Genomic DNA, 16,656 nt, shown 5'->3' with positions numbered 1-16,656 from the left:
GAGAAACCAATTGGCTCTCTGTGGTCGGTATCCTCTGGCATTGCTTCCTTCCCCTTTCTTTCTTCAACTGCTCTCGATGATGTCTGTGACGGGCTTATCGTGCCACATGTTTCCCTTTTGAGCAACGTTGAGAAGTTACTCACCCTTCCCTTTCCCACATGCCACCTGTTGACAGGAACTCTAAACTCAGTAAAATATTGCTGAGCATTTGAGCTTCCACTTCTCTTAAACAAGGGAGGGATTTTCTCTCCTATTTTTACCGCTGCTGCTCCTTTTTTTTTTTTTTTATCAGGTGCGTTTATGGCTTTTGACATAATTGAGATCACCAGATTTATTTTCCCCTGCATAGTGTTTTCTTGCTTCTCCGTGCTACAGTGCAGAGAATGTGCCGGAGCGCCGATTGAATCCTGTTTTAAATTCACACACACTTCAGGAGCAAGCAGGCCATTTGTCAGCCTAATCTTCTCGCTAATTAAATTTACTCCTCCACTGTCCTCTACTCCTAGCTGAGATGAATGACTTTTCCCTCTCGAAAAACTCCTCTGTGTGCCTATAGGGCAGTCAGCTCCCTGCTGAGCCATTTGAAATATACCCATGTTTGAACGAAAAGGCATCCCATGCTCTCCCCTTCTTCACCCCTTTGCTCTCTCACTCTTTACCCCAGGGACCACATCTGGTTTTTCTGTTATCTTGACTTCCCTTCCCCTCTCCACCTCCTTCTTCTGGCTCTCTGTTCCTGCTTGCTGAAAGTGTTTGAGTCAGCAGAACTCAAGGCAGGGCAAGGTATGATGACCTGCCTTTCACAGAACACCTTGATCAGTCTCTATTCTGACCTGCTAGTTCTTTTGTTTTATTTCAGACTGTAAGGTGCAAAATCACTTCGAAAACTGTCTTCTGCTTTGTTGATTAGCAGTTTCAACAGCGAGGAAAGTTTCTTTCCTCCCTCCAGGTTTGTTAAAATGTGATGTGTGCACACTCACATGATTGCATGTGTAATTTACTTCCCCCTCTGCCGCAGTGTCAGTTAAATTCCTCCTGTGTGTCGCGATCTAGAGTCGTAGGTCTTACACAAGCAGCTAATATAATGAATGATGATCATGGACACAGTCACATTTATTACAGTCACAGTACTCAAAGCCTCAGAAGCAATAACAAGACTGAATGCTGCTGTTATACTGCACTACATCAAGGTTGTCACACACACACACACACACACACACACACACACACACACACACACACACACACACACACACACACACCCCCACACACACACACACACACACACACACACACAAAAAAAAACAGAAATATGACCAGACCAATTGCATAAAGACAAATAATGCTTAGAAAAAAAGACGTGTTTATCTGCATCAGTCTGCAAAACATACACTGTGTGCAATTTCTCATCTCAAAATGAAAAACAAATGACTTGTTTTAGACTGGAGCATCTCATCTTACATGTATAGAAATGTTTAATTCTTAATTATTCACAACTTTAGATGACATTTATGGAAATTTTTCAATAAACTGTGCTCAAGTAGAAAGTATTTTATTTTTTATGGGTATGAAATAAAAGTCAATTAGGAGAAATTGGTGACATGTAGAAACAAAACAGGTGAATTTGTGCCACATAATTGATCCAGAGTGCTACAAATCTTGAGATGCTTTTGAAATTTATCACACATTTTTTGTTTATGCACACACTCGCGTAGAAACACCTAGAATATGAGAATACGAGTGCTTCAAACCTACATTTACTGAAGAATGTTCCTCCTTTGCTTTTCATCTGGTGCTGCAGGGGGTCCTCTAGGAAAACCTCTAATCATTAGCTCGCGACATCTGATGCTGGACGCAGCCTTAATGTCTGTACAGTTAGGTGCACTGGTCTTTGGGTCTGTGTTGGAGTCTAACCATACTCCACAGAGGAAGCTTACAAATTTTAATGAAGCAGCTTTAAGTCGGTTTCCCTAATTGAGTGCGATGTTTAGATGTTCCTTAAACAAAGCAGGATTTTGTTTGGTGGGTTTAAAAAGGGTAAGATGACAAAGGTTTGCTGCTCCAACCTTTCATACTTTGATCTAAACCGCATGCACCTGAAAAGGAAACTGTTCGTTGATACGCTCTCCAGTACGGCAGAAGGAGTGGAATGAGAAGCACACACACACACACACACACACACACGCACGCACGAACGCACGAACGCACGCACACACACATACACGCACGCACGCAGGCTGGCTGCTACAGTATGTGTGTGTCAAGCAGGCAGCCTGAAATTCAGGTCAGCGGAGCACGCAACACATATGCTGGAATGTGGAGTTAAGTAACAGAGGCTGAATTTATGGGGGAGACTCGGCGGATGGCTTGGGGAGCTCAAAACTCCACAGTGTTCTGCAGCTGCATTCACTGCAGCTCGTTTAAATTCTTCTGGCAAGAAAGCAGTCACACGGGACTACACACTACACTACCTACACGGAGGGTTTTTTTTAATTATTATTTTAAAAATTGTTTCTGTAAAGTTTTAGTGAGTCAATGTGAGACTTTTTAAAAACACCTTTTCATGAGCCTCATGACTTAAACTTAAAAGCTACATAAAACAATATCCTTAGCTATTTAAATTAATAACCTAACTCATTAATATTTAAAATGTAGCATTAGAGAATGTAACACGAATATTTGCATTTAAATCTGCTTAGCAAACCTAAAGTAGAGCAGGTTCAGGAGGTGACGGCCTGCGCTTTGTAATTTTATCAGAGAGTAAAATATCCAATTTCCTCAGCCAGAACTACAACAAAAATGTTCTTTTTCCAATGACTTAAAGAAATGAATAAAAGAGATTACTTACAAATCCATAGGAAGATAAATAAATAAATATAAAAAAATCCAAACTAATAGTAATACAGAATATATCTGGACTTTAGAGGCCTGAAGGTGAGATTTTTAATTTAAATGCTTTGATGACTTTTTTAGTTCATGCAGTAATCTTGTTTCAGAGTTTCAGTTCTGCATCAACCATAACGAGCTAAAACATAAAAATAACTTTATATATATATTTAAAAAAAATAAAAAATAGACTCCTGAAGCACTAAATTGGCCCGACTGGTTAACTATCTAACTTTCTCAGTCAGCACGGAGTCAGAAATCTAATGTCATGCCACTACTATCTTGTTTGTTAAATATTGACTGAGATCACTATAAAAGCTTGGTATAATAAGGGTTTGATGTGTTTATTGCGCTCCGGGAACTTTTCTCTGCTGGTTCATGCAAACTGTGCAGATTTGCTTTCCGGCTCATGCAGCAGAAGTCGGGTAACGTTCAGGCCTGTCGTTTGGCGTCGCCCCGAAAGGGCTCCGAGACGCACAAGTAAGCCGCGCCTCCACGTCTGCTCTTTCATGCGCTCACCTCTTTAAAATCCAGTTCACATGTGTTTTTCTGTTAACACCACTGTAAGATGGCTGCTCTGTGGAAGGGATTTTGCAATGATCCGTACACACACAAGGGGATCGTTTCAGTACACTACAACAATCAAATGAATCCAATTACTCGGCATTCCCGAGCACGCCCTGTGGAAATTCCTGTTTGTTGCGTGGTAGTTTTACTACGATGTGTCAGCCGCACACAAATACTACTATTTCCCGAACTTTAATCGCACTTAAAGCGTGCTGACGCCTTTCTGAAGAGTTGTGCTATAAAAACAGAGACCAGGTTCAGGTTTCTGTTCACTGAATATATGTGAGAGTTGGGTCATGTGAGGGTGAGTGAGAGCCATGTTCCAGCAGTCAGGATCTGGATTGAGGGGGAACTCGTATCTGTCTGCCTTGTATCTGTCGGGAGCTGTCATTGCTCTCAATGGGCGTGGCGTCTTCGATGACAGAAAACAAACACGGCTCGTCCCAGACGACTGACATTCCATATCGCGGTGATAAAAGCCTCTCGTGTCTCGAGGTGTGTGCGCCTCCCGTATCGCTGACGTGGGCAGCGTGGTGAACCAACTCTCCGGTTTCATATGTACTGCCGCAGTAACTTCTTTTAGGTCTCCCCTCCCTGAGACGGCGCTCCGGCTTTGTGTTGAATGTAAACATGTCTTTGGCGGGCCCGGAGGGTGACAGGCAGACTAATGAAGGGCTGCTGAAGGATTGCGTGTGTCGTTTTCTCGGCAGGGACCCTGGGCAAGGGTCCCTCGCCGACCCTCCAACCTTCCCTCCCATCTGCCTCGTTCTCCTCAGGAACCTGCCAGCCAGATGTAGAAGCGCTCTGCTGGCAGCTTCACATTCCAGGACGTCTCACTATGGCGATCCAAACTCACGCAACGCCTCTCGCTGGGGAGACACGCTGTAAAGGGAACAGGCACAAAATGTTTACAGAGGGCTGTTTCTCTCTGCTTTTAATTTTGCTCTTTTGTTTGCATTAAAGTGAGTAAATCGACTGTTTCAAAAAGTAGGAAGCACTCTCCAAAAATGATATTGTAACTCCCAGGTTCAGCTAAGTAATGTCATTAGAATCTCAAAGAGGAAACATTTAATTTTCTACATGTGTGACAAAGATAAATATTTTGTTGTGGTCTTTTAGAAATAGGACTTGAATACTTATTTTAAAATTGACATGTCAGATTCAAGCATACACTGCTTACAGGTACTACATTTTCAAAACTACTTAAATTTTTAATCTTATTGCTCCTACTAAATTTAGGAGTGGCTTAGAGCCGGCACAAGATTGTTTGAGGCCCCGAGACTAAAATTTGATTTGGATGTTCATTTCCAATCACTGTCCTTAACCCCAACATTTCATTTTGGGAGGTTTCACACCTGCGCTGCTCTCTCTATTTATAACAAGCTATGTTTTATTTCACGCCATGGTGTGGTTTGTTTGTGTTGATGTGAACACGCCAAGACCATCAGACGGAGTGGTTTGTTTAGGGTGTGATTATTGCCAAGAAAACGCTGCAAAATTGAATCAATGCCTTCCCATTGCATCCTGGGATATCACGGAGTAGACAAACTAATAAACAATGGCATCCCGAAACTTGAAAATGTAAAAATATGCACAGTATTAATAAGCATTAATACTAATTACTATGGTTGGGCTGCAGGGGCTTAAGACGCCACTTTTGTGGCATGAAACTGTCACAAAGAACCTAATTAGAGTCACAATAATCTATGTGAAGTTAGAAGTTACATCATGTTGTGCTTTTTGTTTAAATGCTGATCATTTTACGGGAAGTTTCAGCATGAGAATCTCATACCGACCCTTCCTTCCCCGCTACACTGCATTTGAAGTTTTGTTGTTGGGTCCTTTTGAGACCCAGTCAGAGCATCGTCTCGTATGCTGATGTCTGACGGGCTCTGGCAAAAGCAACCCCTGAGCTGGACGTTCTAATGTATCGTCCTCTTTAACCTAAGCGGAGATCATAGCGTGCCAGCTCTAGCAGTTACAAGAGAAACCGCAGTGGAGATTCTGACGACATCTGACCTCCGTTCTGTAGGCTTGGCTCTGTGCCAGATGTGCCACTGTCGTGCATGCATGGGAAAAGGAATGCATGGCTTTAAGTTCATTAAACAGCTCAGTGAGTGACGGGTGAAGACTTGTTGTTTGCACTAGTTTGCCTTCTCAGGCCCTATAGCTCTTTGTGGGGGGACACAAAGGCGTCCTGGGACACTCTGCATCCAGGAGGACCTTTGTGTTTGTGTGTGTGCGTGCGTGTGAGAGTGAGCAGCAGCTACCTCTTTTCTTACAAGCTTTATAAGTGCATCTATATAAATTGGCGAGTTGCTGCAAGTTCTCTTTAGCAACAAAACAAGTTGTTTGTGCGAGCAAGTCTCAGATTAAAAAAAAAAAAGAAAGAAAAAAACAAGATCTGAACTCAGCAAAACTGAAGTGTGTATCAGCAGTTTAAATAACATTTTTCACTTCGAGCAGTGTGTCATTTTTGAGTTCCTTTTTTTCTCCCAAAAGTCTTAGCTTTGTTTTGGCACCCAGCCCCTGATGGAGAGGGGGAGAGAAGGCCAGAGGTTAAACACAAATCCTCCCGTGGTACTCAGCTCTTGAAAACAGTCAGGTGGTGAGTTCTCTGCAACTTCTCACTGTTACCATGCTGCTGTTACACTTCTTTTCTGTTAACCCTTTGGGGCCTTTTCAGTCTGTTTTCCACTTGGGTCCCTTAGACATAAAAGAAAATGACTAATTTAAACATTGTCATAGAAACATGCAGCAGTGTGTTTTTTCCAAATATCTTTTTATTAGTGTGATTATTCACTTCTGTTCTCGCCATGCATGACATCATGTAAAAATGTATATATTTTTAACAGTTATGTGCAAAATGTGGTGATTAAATTCTGCATGCAGTAGTTTTTTTCTTATTTGCCTGTATTTGCCAATTGATCAATTGGCTTTTACAGCACATTTTTGTGCTTTTTTTTCTGGTATTGATTCCCAGAAAACAAGTGCTTTTAGCACAAAAATGTCTTTTGTGCAAATTAATAGATCCACGATTTGTGAAAAATATCAGCAGAATATAGGACAGAATAAAATGTTAAATTGTAACTTCGCAATTTCCGTGAAATCGTGTTCAGAATAATCGTTATTCTGAACAATACTGATTGTTCAGAATAATGCATGTAATCAAAAGATTTAACTTCAATTTTACTTTGTAAAATACACCTTACATAAACTAGGGTAAAAAATTATGAAATAAGTCTACAGTATTTTCTAAACAAAGGAGTTGGACTTGTGAAAATATGATTAATTGGTTGTTTAATGATGGTATTATTTCCATAAGACAAGTAAACATGAAAATCAAATTCTAGTGATTCAGTCAACAGCTCAGATAATGCCAGAAAGATGCAGGTTGCTCAATTTAGTTCAACGGACATTTGTGCAACTTAAAGAAAATGTAACTCCCTTTGCATCGGCACAGCTTTAGCTATGCTCAAATACAATAAACCCAACATTTCCCAGGAGGGTCAGATTGAAAACAGGGTGAGTTTTGTGTATTGTCTCTGTCATACAATAAAACCTTCACGCACCACAGAGCCTCCTCCTTCACGCACCACAGAGCCACGTTGAGGCTGTCGGAGAAGTTCATCCTCCTCCTCATTCTCAGTTAAAACTCTTTGAGTTTTAACTTCTCTGAACTCAGAGCCGGCCCTAACTAACTGCCACAAACTGCCTCATGCTGTGTTTTTATCAGAGAGCGTCCTGATCTGAACCTAAATTGGAAAATTTGTTGACTCAAAACCACACAGGTCAGACAGTGAAAACTCTCAGGGACACGGTGATCACGTTCATCAGATGCCTCTCCTGGCACGGCTGTTTCTGACGATCTGATAAACATTGCGTGACTTCAGCTCAGGAATAACAAACAACAAGGGAGTGAGGGTCCTGGTCCCCGCCGCAAATCAGTAGTGCTCTCTTGAGGAAAAACACGCCGCGTCTCGTGACAGGGGAGCGCATGCTGCTGCGAAGGGAGCTGACAGAGACACAATGCGGGGTTGAACGAGATCCTGTCCTGTTGATATGCATCAGGAACACAACGCTCTCCCTAAACAAAGATGTTCCCAACAGTGACTGCAGTGCATTTGTCAGTGTGTAAAGCTGGAAACATTGGGGGAAACTATAGCTACAGCAATCTTCTCAACACATTAAGGTAAATGAATCATAACAGATACATAATTTGCTGTTTCATAGTCATTTGGGGAATTTATCTCAAACCAGAGATTAAATGATTCCTTTTTTTTCCCTTCTTCTCTCATGCAGACATATACAAAGTCTTCTTCAGTGTAGCACATGGCAGTCCATCGTTACTTTACATTGTCCTTAAATTTAGCTTTTAATAAGCCTGTAAGATAATAAATCAGAGAATACAAACTCAAACTATGAGCACATTATGTAGAGGGTTTAAAAGAGAGGATTGCACGCGTTGTAACGATGATGCAGAAATACTTGTACTTCCCTAACATTTCCACTAGGGGTGCACCGATTGCAGATTTTGATTTTGGCCACCAATTATTTTTATGAACTACCACTGTCAGGAATTATAAGATCACACTACACCTTCAGTGTCCCAGTCTTTCAGACTCATGGAAGCACTCACTGCTTGCTGTGACTGCAGTATGATTACTGCTTACATGTGTTGTCGCCAAAGTCTTCCAATAGCAGAGAAAGTTACTGTATTTGCACCAACAGTTGCTGTTTTTTTCCAGGGGGTTGAAAAATCGCTAAAAATATTGACAAATGTACTAATTTAGCAAGAGTGTTGTGATTATTGTTGACTGTGTACATGCGGACGTGTCCTGATGGGCGGGTCTGTCGGTCATCTGGGAGAAGGAAACATTTAGATTTTGTCAGCCTTACACCTCAACTTCTGTATGTTTGTGCTTGTTCCCAACACTTGATTGCAGGGACGGTAGAAAATCATGAACATGATCGGCTTCTATGTTTTGTGATATTTAGCGCCAGCTTGTCTCTAGTGAGCGCCTTATCAAATGTGCATAACAGACAAAATAAGGGAAGATCATATTTGAATATTTAAGTGAAGCAGCTTTGGAATGAACATCCTGTTGCAAAAAAAAAAAAAAAAAAAAACAATAATAATAATCTGATCACAAAATATTGCAGTTAAAGAGGGGGGGGGAAGCATAATTGCATTAACAAGGTGATTGTTTGCCAAAGAGGAGTGCCCTGAATAATTATCATGTCTCAGCATGGTGTTCTAACCAATAAGATGAATGCTACAAATTGCACCTATCAAATTGAGTGGTGCATTAGTTATTTTTGTGGATAAATTCCAGACTGAAGACGTGTAAAGCTGGTAGAGATGAACTCTCAAAGGCGGATTGTGGGGAGAAGCCTGAGTAGCTTAGGAGAACATTTACATGCTAACTCAATGCAGAAAGTCTCCAGGCTAGGACCTTCTAGCTGCAGCACACCACACTTTTCAGATTTTTATTTGTGAAAACTTTTGTGAAAGGTATGATTTTCCTTTCACTTCATAATTCTGCACTAGGTTTGTCAGTCGCAATTAAATCCACTAAAGGTTGTTGTGATGTGACAAAATCTGAAAATATTTGTGAGGTTATGATGCTTTTTCAAGTGTAGAAAACAAATCATTGGCGCAGAAATGAAAAGCAAAGTTTTCTACATGGGGAGCTGGATCGCCAGGCGCACTATTTGGGGGGTGGGGGGGGGGAAACGCCTTAATTTTGTTATTTTATCACAAGAGAAGCTGAGACTGAGGTGGGGGTCTATGACGGTTGGCTCAAATTACCCTTTGGAGGATGCTTGGTGCAGCTGAGCACACTGCGCTGAAAGAGCCCTTCTTTTCAACCCCAGAAAAAGTCGTCCACCATCTCAGACACCGCTCCTGTTCCCAAAAAAAAAAAAACCCACCCTTCTGCTGCAGACCCCCTGCTCCTTCCTGCCTGCTTCCCCTGGCTGTAGACCAAGCGCTTCATGTGGCTGGACTGGAGCGGGCCGGGGATGGCCCCCGCCCCTGACCTCAGAGGACACTTGTTTTCCAGTGGGATTAAGGGCGTGTTGGTATTGGCAGGGTGGAGCAGGGAGTTGAAGGGGTTCGGTCCTAGTTTTTCTTTCCCAGGAGCGAGAGTTTGTGGGGATTAAAAGAGCTGGAGCACTTTCACATGCCCTCTTTTGTGGAACACCTCCATACACCTGCAGGGAGAAAGGATTCGTTCATATTTCCGACACGTTAAAGCTCTCACCAGATCCCTCAGAAATAAACACGTCCCTCTCGTTCAGGAAGTTTATTATGTTGTGGGTCCTGTGGAAAATGCAGGTGACGCCCTTCCTGAAGGGAAGACGAGACGTTCTGCAGCGGCGACGCGGCTGTAATTGCTGAAGCTTCGTGCTTCAACTCGCCCCAGCGAGTTTGGTTGCTCTGATTAGGTTTATTGTGATGGTCAGAGCAGATCTCACATTGTTAGGAGTTTGTTTACCGTCCAGCTGGAGTTAGCCAAAGGAGCTGGAGAGAAAGGAGGGGACGGAGAGCCCAGAACAAAGAAACTGTTCACGGATCTGCTTGATTAACGGAGGGTTGAAAGGCTTTCATGAACAAATCTGAATGAACCCAGAACAGAGAGAGGGGTCACGCCGGCTCAGTCGACGTTGTGAATCATATACAGTGTCAAGAGAAAAAGAGCTCCTCTCGCATACACAGATTAAATCCGATTTGTCCTCACTATTACCTAAATAAACATCCCGATGGTGCATCCAGAGAGCCGTTTACCCAGGGGTACGGGGCTGTTGGCCTGCAGGGCTTTGGACTGGATGCTGAGTTTTCTAGGGTCACAATCTGCATGTCGGATCAGCATTAAACTCACCAGAACAGATGTTCATCATATCATTGACGCCATTTTGGTCAACAGTGTTTTTTCCACATTTTCCCTGCGACTTTGCAGGCTGTTATTTGAGCAGGTTTGACATTTCGGTGTGTATTGAAGACGGGTGACACCACGGTGAGGAAAACCAAAAGACTAAGATGAATAAGATGAATGAAACCGAAAATAAAAGCCCTCATACTGAGACTGTGTGGGTGTTTGACGAGAGTCTTGCATCCTGATCCACCTGTTCCTCGTTGATACTATCAGCCACAAGAAACAATAAATACATTTTATCTGTCAAAGTTTTGTCATACTCGCGCTGATATTTAAACGTTAACCGATCGTTTTTCTGAGAGTAGGTGGGTGGAAAGAGTGCTGCTCATAGTTTTGAGTGTAGGTGGTTTTGAGGTTTTGCTGCTTTGTCTGTTTATAAGACATTTAAGGATCGCTAGCGTACATTAGCCGCATTCCCCATTCCTACAGTCTTCTATCTGTAGGAGGCCTAGCAGGGACTCTTCCCTCAGTGGTTATGTTTAACTAACAGACTGGAAGATTTAGATTAAGAGAGCAGGAATTAATTGCTGTCTGTTTTAGGAAAACAAAGTAAATACAATTTTTTTCTTTCTAAAAAAAAAAAACAGTATCCCGATAGTTTACATAAAAAAAGCTAAAGAAAATTGTGCAAGTAGTTGTATGGTATTCTTATGATGTGGGAACCTTGACTAAAAGTGTCAGTGTGACTAAAGGTTGTTTGTAACCTTGATTTTCTTTCTCATTATATGCAAAAATATCAAATAAACATGTGGTAAATTGAACTCCTTTCGTGTGTTCAGCAATAGGTAAATGCACAGTTGCAATATTATTGTTCAATATCAGTTTTCAATGCTAAACATGACTGAACCCACATCTTTCTCTGTCTTCATTGCTTCCATGTCATCACAGTGTCCACACCTCTCTGTTATCTTTAGCATCTATGTTTTCCAACAAGTGCAGCCAAACGTCCATCGGATTGACTGGATCGGTTTTGCTGTGCGGAGCTTCATCAGTGACTTATAACGGCCCATCACGCATTGTGTCCAGGCAGTGTTTGTGTTTACGATACAGTGCACATTAATATTGCAGTGACAATTGCTTTTCAGTGTATTTATTGAATCGTTTATTTTACTTCAGGATAAGTTAATTCTCGAAACCATCTCAAGCTAAAGTGCAAGACATTGAAAATTAAACAAAAAAATAATATTTGTTGTTTGAACTATTTATTACGTAAATATATAATATTTTGTAACTGGACACGAATCCAAATTTGCTCATTGTTGTTCTTAAGCAAACTTTTCGAGCTTTAAAACCAGTGTTGTCACTGAGACTCCAATACGCCTGAGGCATTGAAAAGGTCTCGTGTTCCAACTAGGAAGTGTTCTCCATCAGCCGTGACGGTCAGAGCACACATGGAGCAACGTTTGCTTCTGCAGTTTTAAGGACGATCCTCTTCACCCGTGTGTGTCTGCGTGGGTTTGTGTTTGTGTGCTTGTGTGTGGGAGCACTCATGATTCTTGACAGGTGCTGACTCATTTTGTTCTCGTGTGCTTTGCAGACGTGCCAAGCTACGACTCTACTTGGAGCAGTTGAAGAAGCTGGTGCCTTTGGGTCCAGACAGCACGAGACACACCACCCTGAGCCTGCTGAAAAGGGCCAAAATGCACATTAAGGTACTTAAAGGGCACACCACCACAAAGAAAAGAACAACAAAAAGTGTCTGTGGTCGAAGGCTGGTTGCTACTGTTCCGAACCACAACTTGTGCGGTTTATTCTTATCTCACAAAAATGTCAAATGTGCTTTTTTGGACAGGTATATTGATAAGATCAGCACTTGTGGGTTTTACCAGTTAAATGTTGCGCCTTGTCCTGGCTTTTTATATGACTGACCATCAAAGAAGCAGCACTTAATTGTGTAATAGTAATAAAATAAATTGCTTTATGCTTCAAAAAAAAAAACAATGTAAAAATGAAAAACATTGATGCGTATTCAGCTCCATTTATATTCTGATTACCCTAAATGAAATCCAGCTAAACAAAAAACTGTCCCTGTGTTTATTGACTCTGCTCAGGATGCAGTTAGTTTCTGAATGAACACTTTTTCTTTTTAGATATTTGTTTCTTAAAATCATGTAAAAACCGAGTGTCTATTTAATTTCAGCTCAGACTTATGCCCTGTTTTTGTGCAAGTTTGTGGTTTAACAGTATACGATACATACTTTTGCAAGACCCTGTTGCTATCACACAATGGTGCATGTATTTTGTACAAGCACATTTGATTTAAACGAATATGCAGAAAATCAAGAACATCCTTGTTCTTCTTGTTTGTTTGGTTTTTTTTGCCATTGTTTTTGCATTCTTCCAATCAGATAAAAAAAAAAAAATCAACAGTGAAAGGAAGAAAAATAAGTTCCACAAATGAGTCAACAAAGTGGACTTTACAGAGAACTGGGTGGCTGATCTGTAGATGAGAAGTTGATATAATGTTTGGAAGCGTCTCCTCTAAGGTTCATGGCGAGATCAGCTCGCCGATACGAGGATCCGCTCTGTGCACAACGAGCAGAAACACAGAAACGCTTACAAAATGTTGCTGGTGCACGGACTGTGAGGGTGCAGAAGACGACCTGTGGGTACAGTTTAGGTCATGTTGCACTGATCGTGCTGTTTACAGGCAGCAACACTGTGGTTGGGTGGAAAATTCAAACGTCAAGAGTTTTAACCCCTTATTTCCTGTTTTTCGAGCTCAGACAACGCGCGCTGATTCTCGTCACTGCGTTGAGCCTTCTCATCTCATAGCAGGCCTCGGGGCTCTGGGTGGCTTTGATTCACCACCGAAAACTTTCAGATGCAAACGAGTGCAAAATATAACCTCTTACAGAGTCTGACTATGACTGTGAAGCTCATGTTTATTTTTGCTTTTTTGACCTGGAAATCTCTCTGCTTTCGTAGCTACACTCATTAAAGTTGTTTGTGTGGAGCTTTAGTAGTTTGATCGAGGTGTGGATGTTTGCAGATGCAAAGTAAAATTTGCAGCTGCAATGATGACTAAATGATGGCAACCACCTCACTTAATGGTAACTGTGGCAAAGATGTGCTGAAAGTACAACCTTTAATGTTAAATTACTTCACAGTTTCGCAGCCGGATAATGTGTATTTTTGCAAAAACAACGATCCCATTTCATGACTTCCTATTTGTCCTTTGGCATAAATATGGAGCGGAGGCAGATTTCTGTCAGCTGCTCTCCAAAACCTGTTTACATGAAGGTTTTTGTTCACAATTCAACAGCAGCCACAATAAAAAACAAAAAGCATATCCACAGCAAGACTGTCCACTAATTCCATGTACCTTTTTTGTACTATATTTGCATTTTCGCTTCCTTTAATCCACTTTCACAACACAATTTTATTGGTGATCATGCATTCAGTTAAAAGAAGATCTGACGGGGAGGGAATGTTTGGGCCGAGATGAAATTCTCCGCTCACTCTTTGCCGTTTCTTTTTTTCTTTTTTTTTTTTTCAATGTTTTGTCTGCAGAAACTGGAGGAACAGGACAGAAAGGCTTTAAATGTGAAGGAGCAGCTTCAGCGAGAGCACCGCTACCTCAAACGGCGCCTTGAGCAGCTCTCCGTGTCGGGGTCCGTGGAGCGCATTCGCACTGACAGCATGGGCTCCACCATCTCCACCGACTCAGAGCAAGGTACGCTGACACGTCAGAGGAAATCGGAGAAAGTTGGAGCTTTTAAGCAGCAGCTTCTGGAAGCCAGAGGATATTTCATTGTGTCTGTGCCACTACCAGAAGCCCCGTTTTTAGGTTGTTTATGTTCGTGTAAAACTCGACACATGGAAGAAAACCAACAGTGCACACCGACCTGAATTCACCATCAGCACAACTGTGAAACATGGTGGTAGCAGCATCATGCTGCGGGGCTGCTGAGGACAAGGCACTCCTAAAGAAAAGACAATTAGTTTGCAAGTTTGTGGAAAAGTTTAAACACCATGCATTATATCCCCTTTCTGTTGGTTAATCACGTATAATCTGTACAAAACAGACATGACAAAATGTGAAACTGTTCAGAGGGGATGAATACTTTTGTCCTCCACATGCGATGAAGTGACGCGGCCTCATGGCTGCGCCCAGCCGCACTCTAAAATGTCCAGCCTGATCAGGCAATTATCCCCAACCCTGTCAGCAGGCTAGTCCCCCAGGGGTTAAAGGTTAACACCTCAGATTACAGATAAAGAGGCATTTCAGCTACTGCGTCATGCAGCCCGCTGTGCGTTGGAGCGAGTTGTCTTGTCCGCTGCAGAAATAACAGGCAGTCTGAGGTCAGACTGGTTTTATATGTCAAAACCATTTCAAATCTCAAGAGAAGTCAGAAGAACCAGTTGCTTCGGTGGGCTGGTGTTTAGAGATAAGAATGTTGTCAGTGTTGGATCTTCACGCCGCTTTATAGCTTCATTCCAGAATGGGAAGCTACAGGATTACCTGCTAATAAGAGTCTGGTGTCGCCGAGTTTCCTGAAAGTCTTGGCTTTGGGCAGTTTAGTGTTTTTACTAATCCTGCGTTAAGATAAACACGTTTGCAGTTGTTTATCCATGCATGGGGGATTTACCTTCTGGAGCACAAAGATCTCCTTGTTTGCTCCGAATTAAAGGCAGCCCAAATCCAGGTTTAATCAGCAGGTGCGCCATATGTCACAGCGCGGCGGAAATCAACATTTCTGCTTGCTGTCTCCTTGTGTTTGTCCAAACAGAGGTGGATATCGAGGGCATGGAGTTCACCCCGGGCGAGGTGGACAGCGTAGACAGCATCAGCGACGGGGAGGAGGAGGAGGACGAAGACGAAGAGGAGGACCACTACGGCGTCCAGAGCAGCTCCAGCGACACCAGCTACACAGCCGCACATTCCCACAGACTGCAGCCGCACCACTGTTAGGCGCCTTCCGTCGCTCAACCAACCAGTTCCTCCCAGCGTTTTGCTTTGCCCTCTCTGATTCCCTCCCGCCCCCAACGCCGCCTGTTACCTGCGTCAGACCGGTCCACGACAGCGGTACGGCCTCCACCTGTTCCAGGCCACGCCTCTGCAGGCTGACATGGTAGCCGAGCCCTTCCTGGCAGCCCGCTACCCCCAACGCATCCTGCCCCCCCACGACCCCTTCTAACCTAGTGTTGCTGCAGGCTCAGACAGCGCAGAGGAGAGTTTGTGGCTTTTCTTTCTGATAATTAGAAAGATAATTACTTAGTGAAGAACAGCTTTGACCTGTTAATCACTGAATGCAAAAGCAAGTTTCATTTAAATTCCTGAGGCAAAAGTATTCAGACAAGGCTTTGCAAAAAAAAAAAAACCGAAAACAAAAACAAATGAAAAGCACTTCTGTTTGTCAACCATTACATAGAGAAATGACTGTTGCTAAAGATTTATAGCCATCTTGAAGCTTTCTGCTGACAAATGCTATGAAATGATCGACAAACTACATTGAAGATTATGATTGTAATGCGAGAAATGTGAAAAACTTTATGGGGTGTGAATACTTTTCCAAATCCCTTAAAAGGTCACATTAAGAGCACCATCACAACCTGGACTGACCAGTCCAAATGCATCGACCCTTTATTGCTCGTCTTCATCACATTGAATGCACAGCCAGGTTGCCATAAGCATGCAACACACATTGACTTTTTTTTTTTTTTTTTAACCCACAACCTCTTTTTATGGTCAGTTGAAAATGACAGGAAAAACATCAGAGCTGCAGGAGCAGAAACAGTGTAAATAGATAATCCAGTTACTGTCCACGTCTCCCTCTGGTTGGGTCGCCTAACCACTAACTCCACACTACTGACCACTACACTATACCGCCAGATGGTGTGGATGGACTACTAATTCAGAGAGAAAAACAGGAAGGAAGGAAGGAGTTGCCCCACAACTATAAAAACCCAAACATTGTGTTTCGTTTATTTTTTTCCCTTCTCAGTAGCTAGTTGATGTAGCAAATAAGAGGCTTCCTCTTAAGTTTTGAAGTGATCCTGGAGGACCACTGAGCTATTGTTATTGGGAGATGTTGATGTTGCGTTTTGTTTCTTTAACCCTTAGATGGTAAGCTGACCTTTGCGTCGGATTCACTAACTGACCTCTGCCCGTCCGCACAGCGCCACCTAACCATACGAATTGGAAAATTCTCCGCAGCTCTGTCGCTTCGCCTGAATTGACAGCATCTGATTAACAGGTCAAAGCTGACAAATCAGTGGGAAACTGCTCTTGTTCTGTTAAGAGATAGAGAACTTAGCAAAC

The 16,656-nt window shown here is 42.4% G+C and overlaps 1 protein-coding gene across 1 annotated transcript in view; it reads left to right on the top strand.

The window, feature by feature from the left end:
• The window catches only part of mxd4 (MAX dimerization protein 4), a 28,461-nt gene extending 12,901 nt beyond the window's left edge, over window positions 1-15,560 (top strand). Inside the window, exons 4-6 of the mRNA XM_055040890.1 lie at window positions 11,929-12,043; window positions 13,905-14,067; window positions 15,125-15,560. Of these exons, the coding sequence (XP_054896865.1) occupies window positions 11,929-12,043; window positions 13,905-14,067; window positions 15,125-15,306 (460 nt within the window). The 3' untranslated portion in view covers window positions 15,307-15,560. The remainder of the gene's footprint in view (window positions 1-11,928; window positions 12,044-13,904; window positions 14,068-15,124) is intronic.
• Window positions 15,561-16,656: the final 1,096 nt, after the last annotated feature.

Source organism: Poeciliopsis prolifica, unplaced genomic scaffold (genome assembly GCF_027474105.1).
Source record: "Poeciliopsis prolifica strain line A6 unplaced genomic scaffold, Auburn_PproV2 SCAFFOLD016, whole genome shotgun sequence".
Taxonomy (NCBI): Eukaryota; Metazoa; Chordata; class Actinopteri; order Cyprinodontiformes; family Poeciliidae; genus Poeciliopsis; species Poeciliopsis prolifica.
This window is presented reverse-complemented; position numbering and strand designations above follow the sequence as displayed.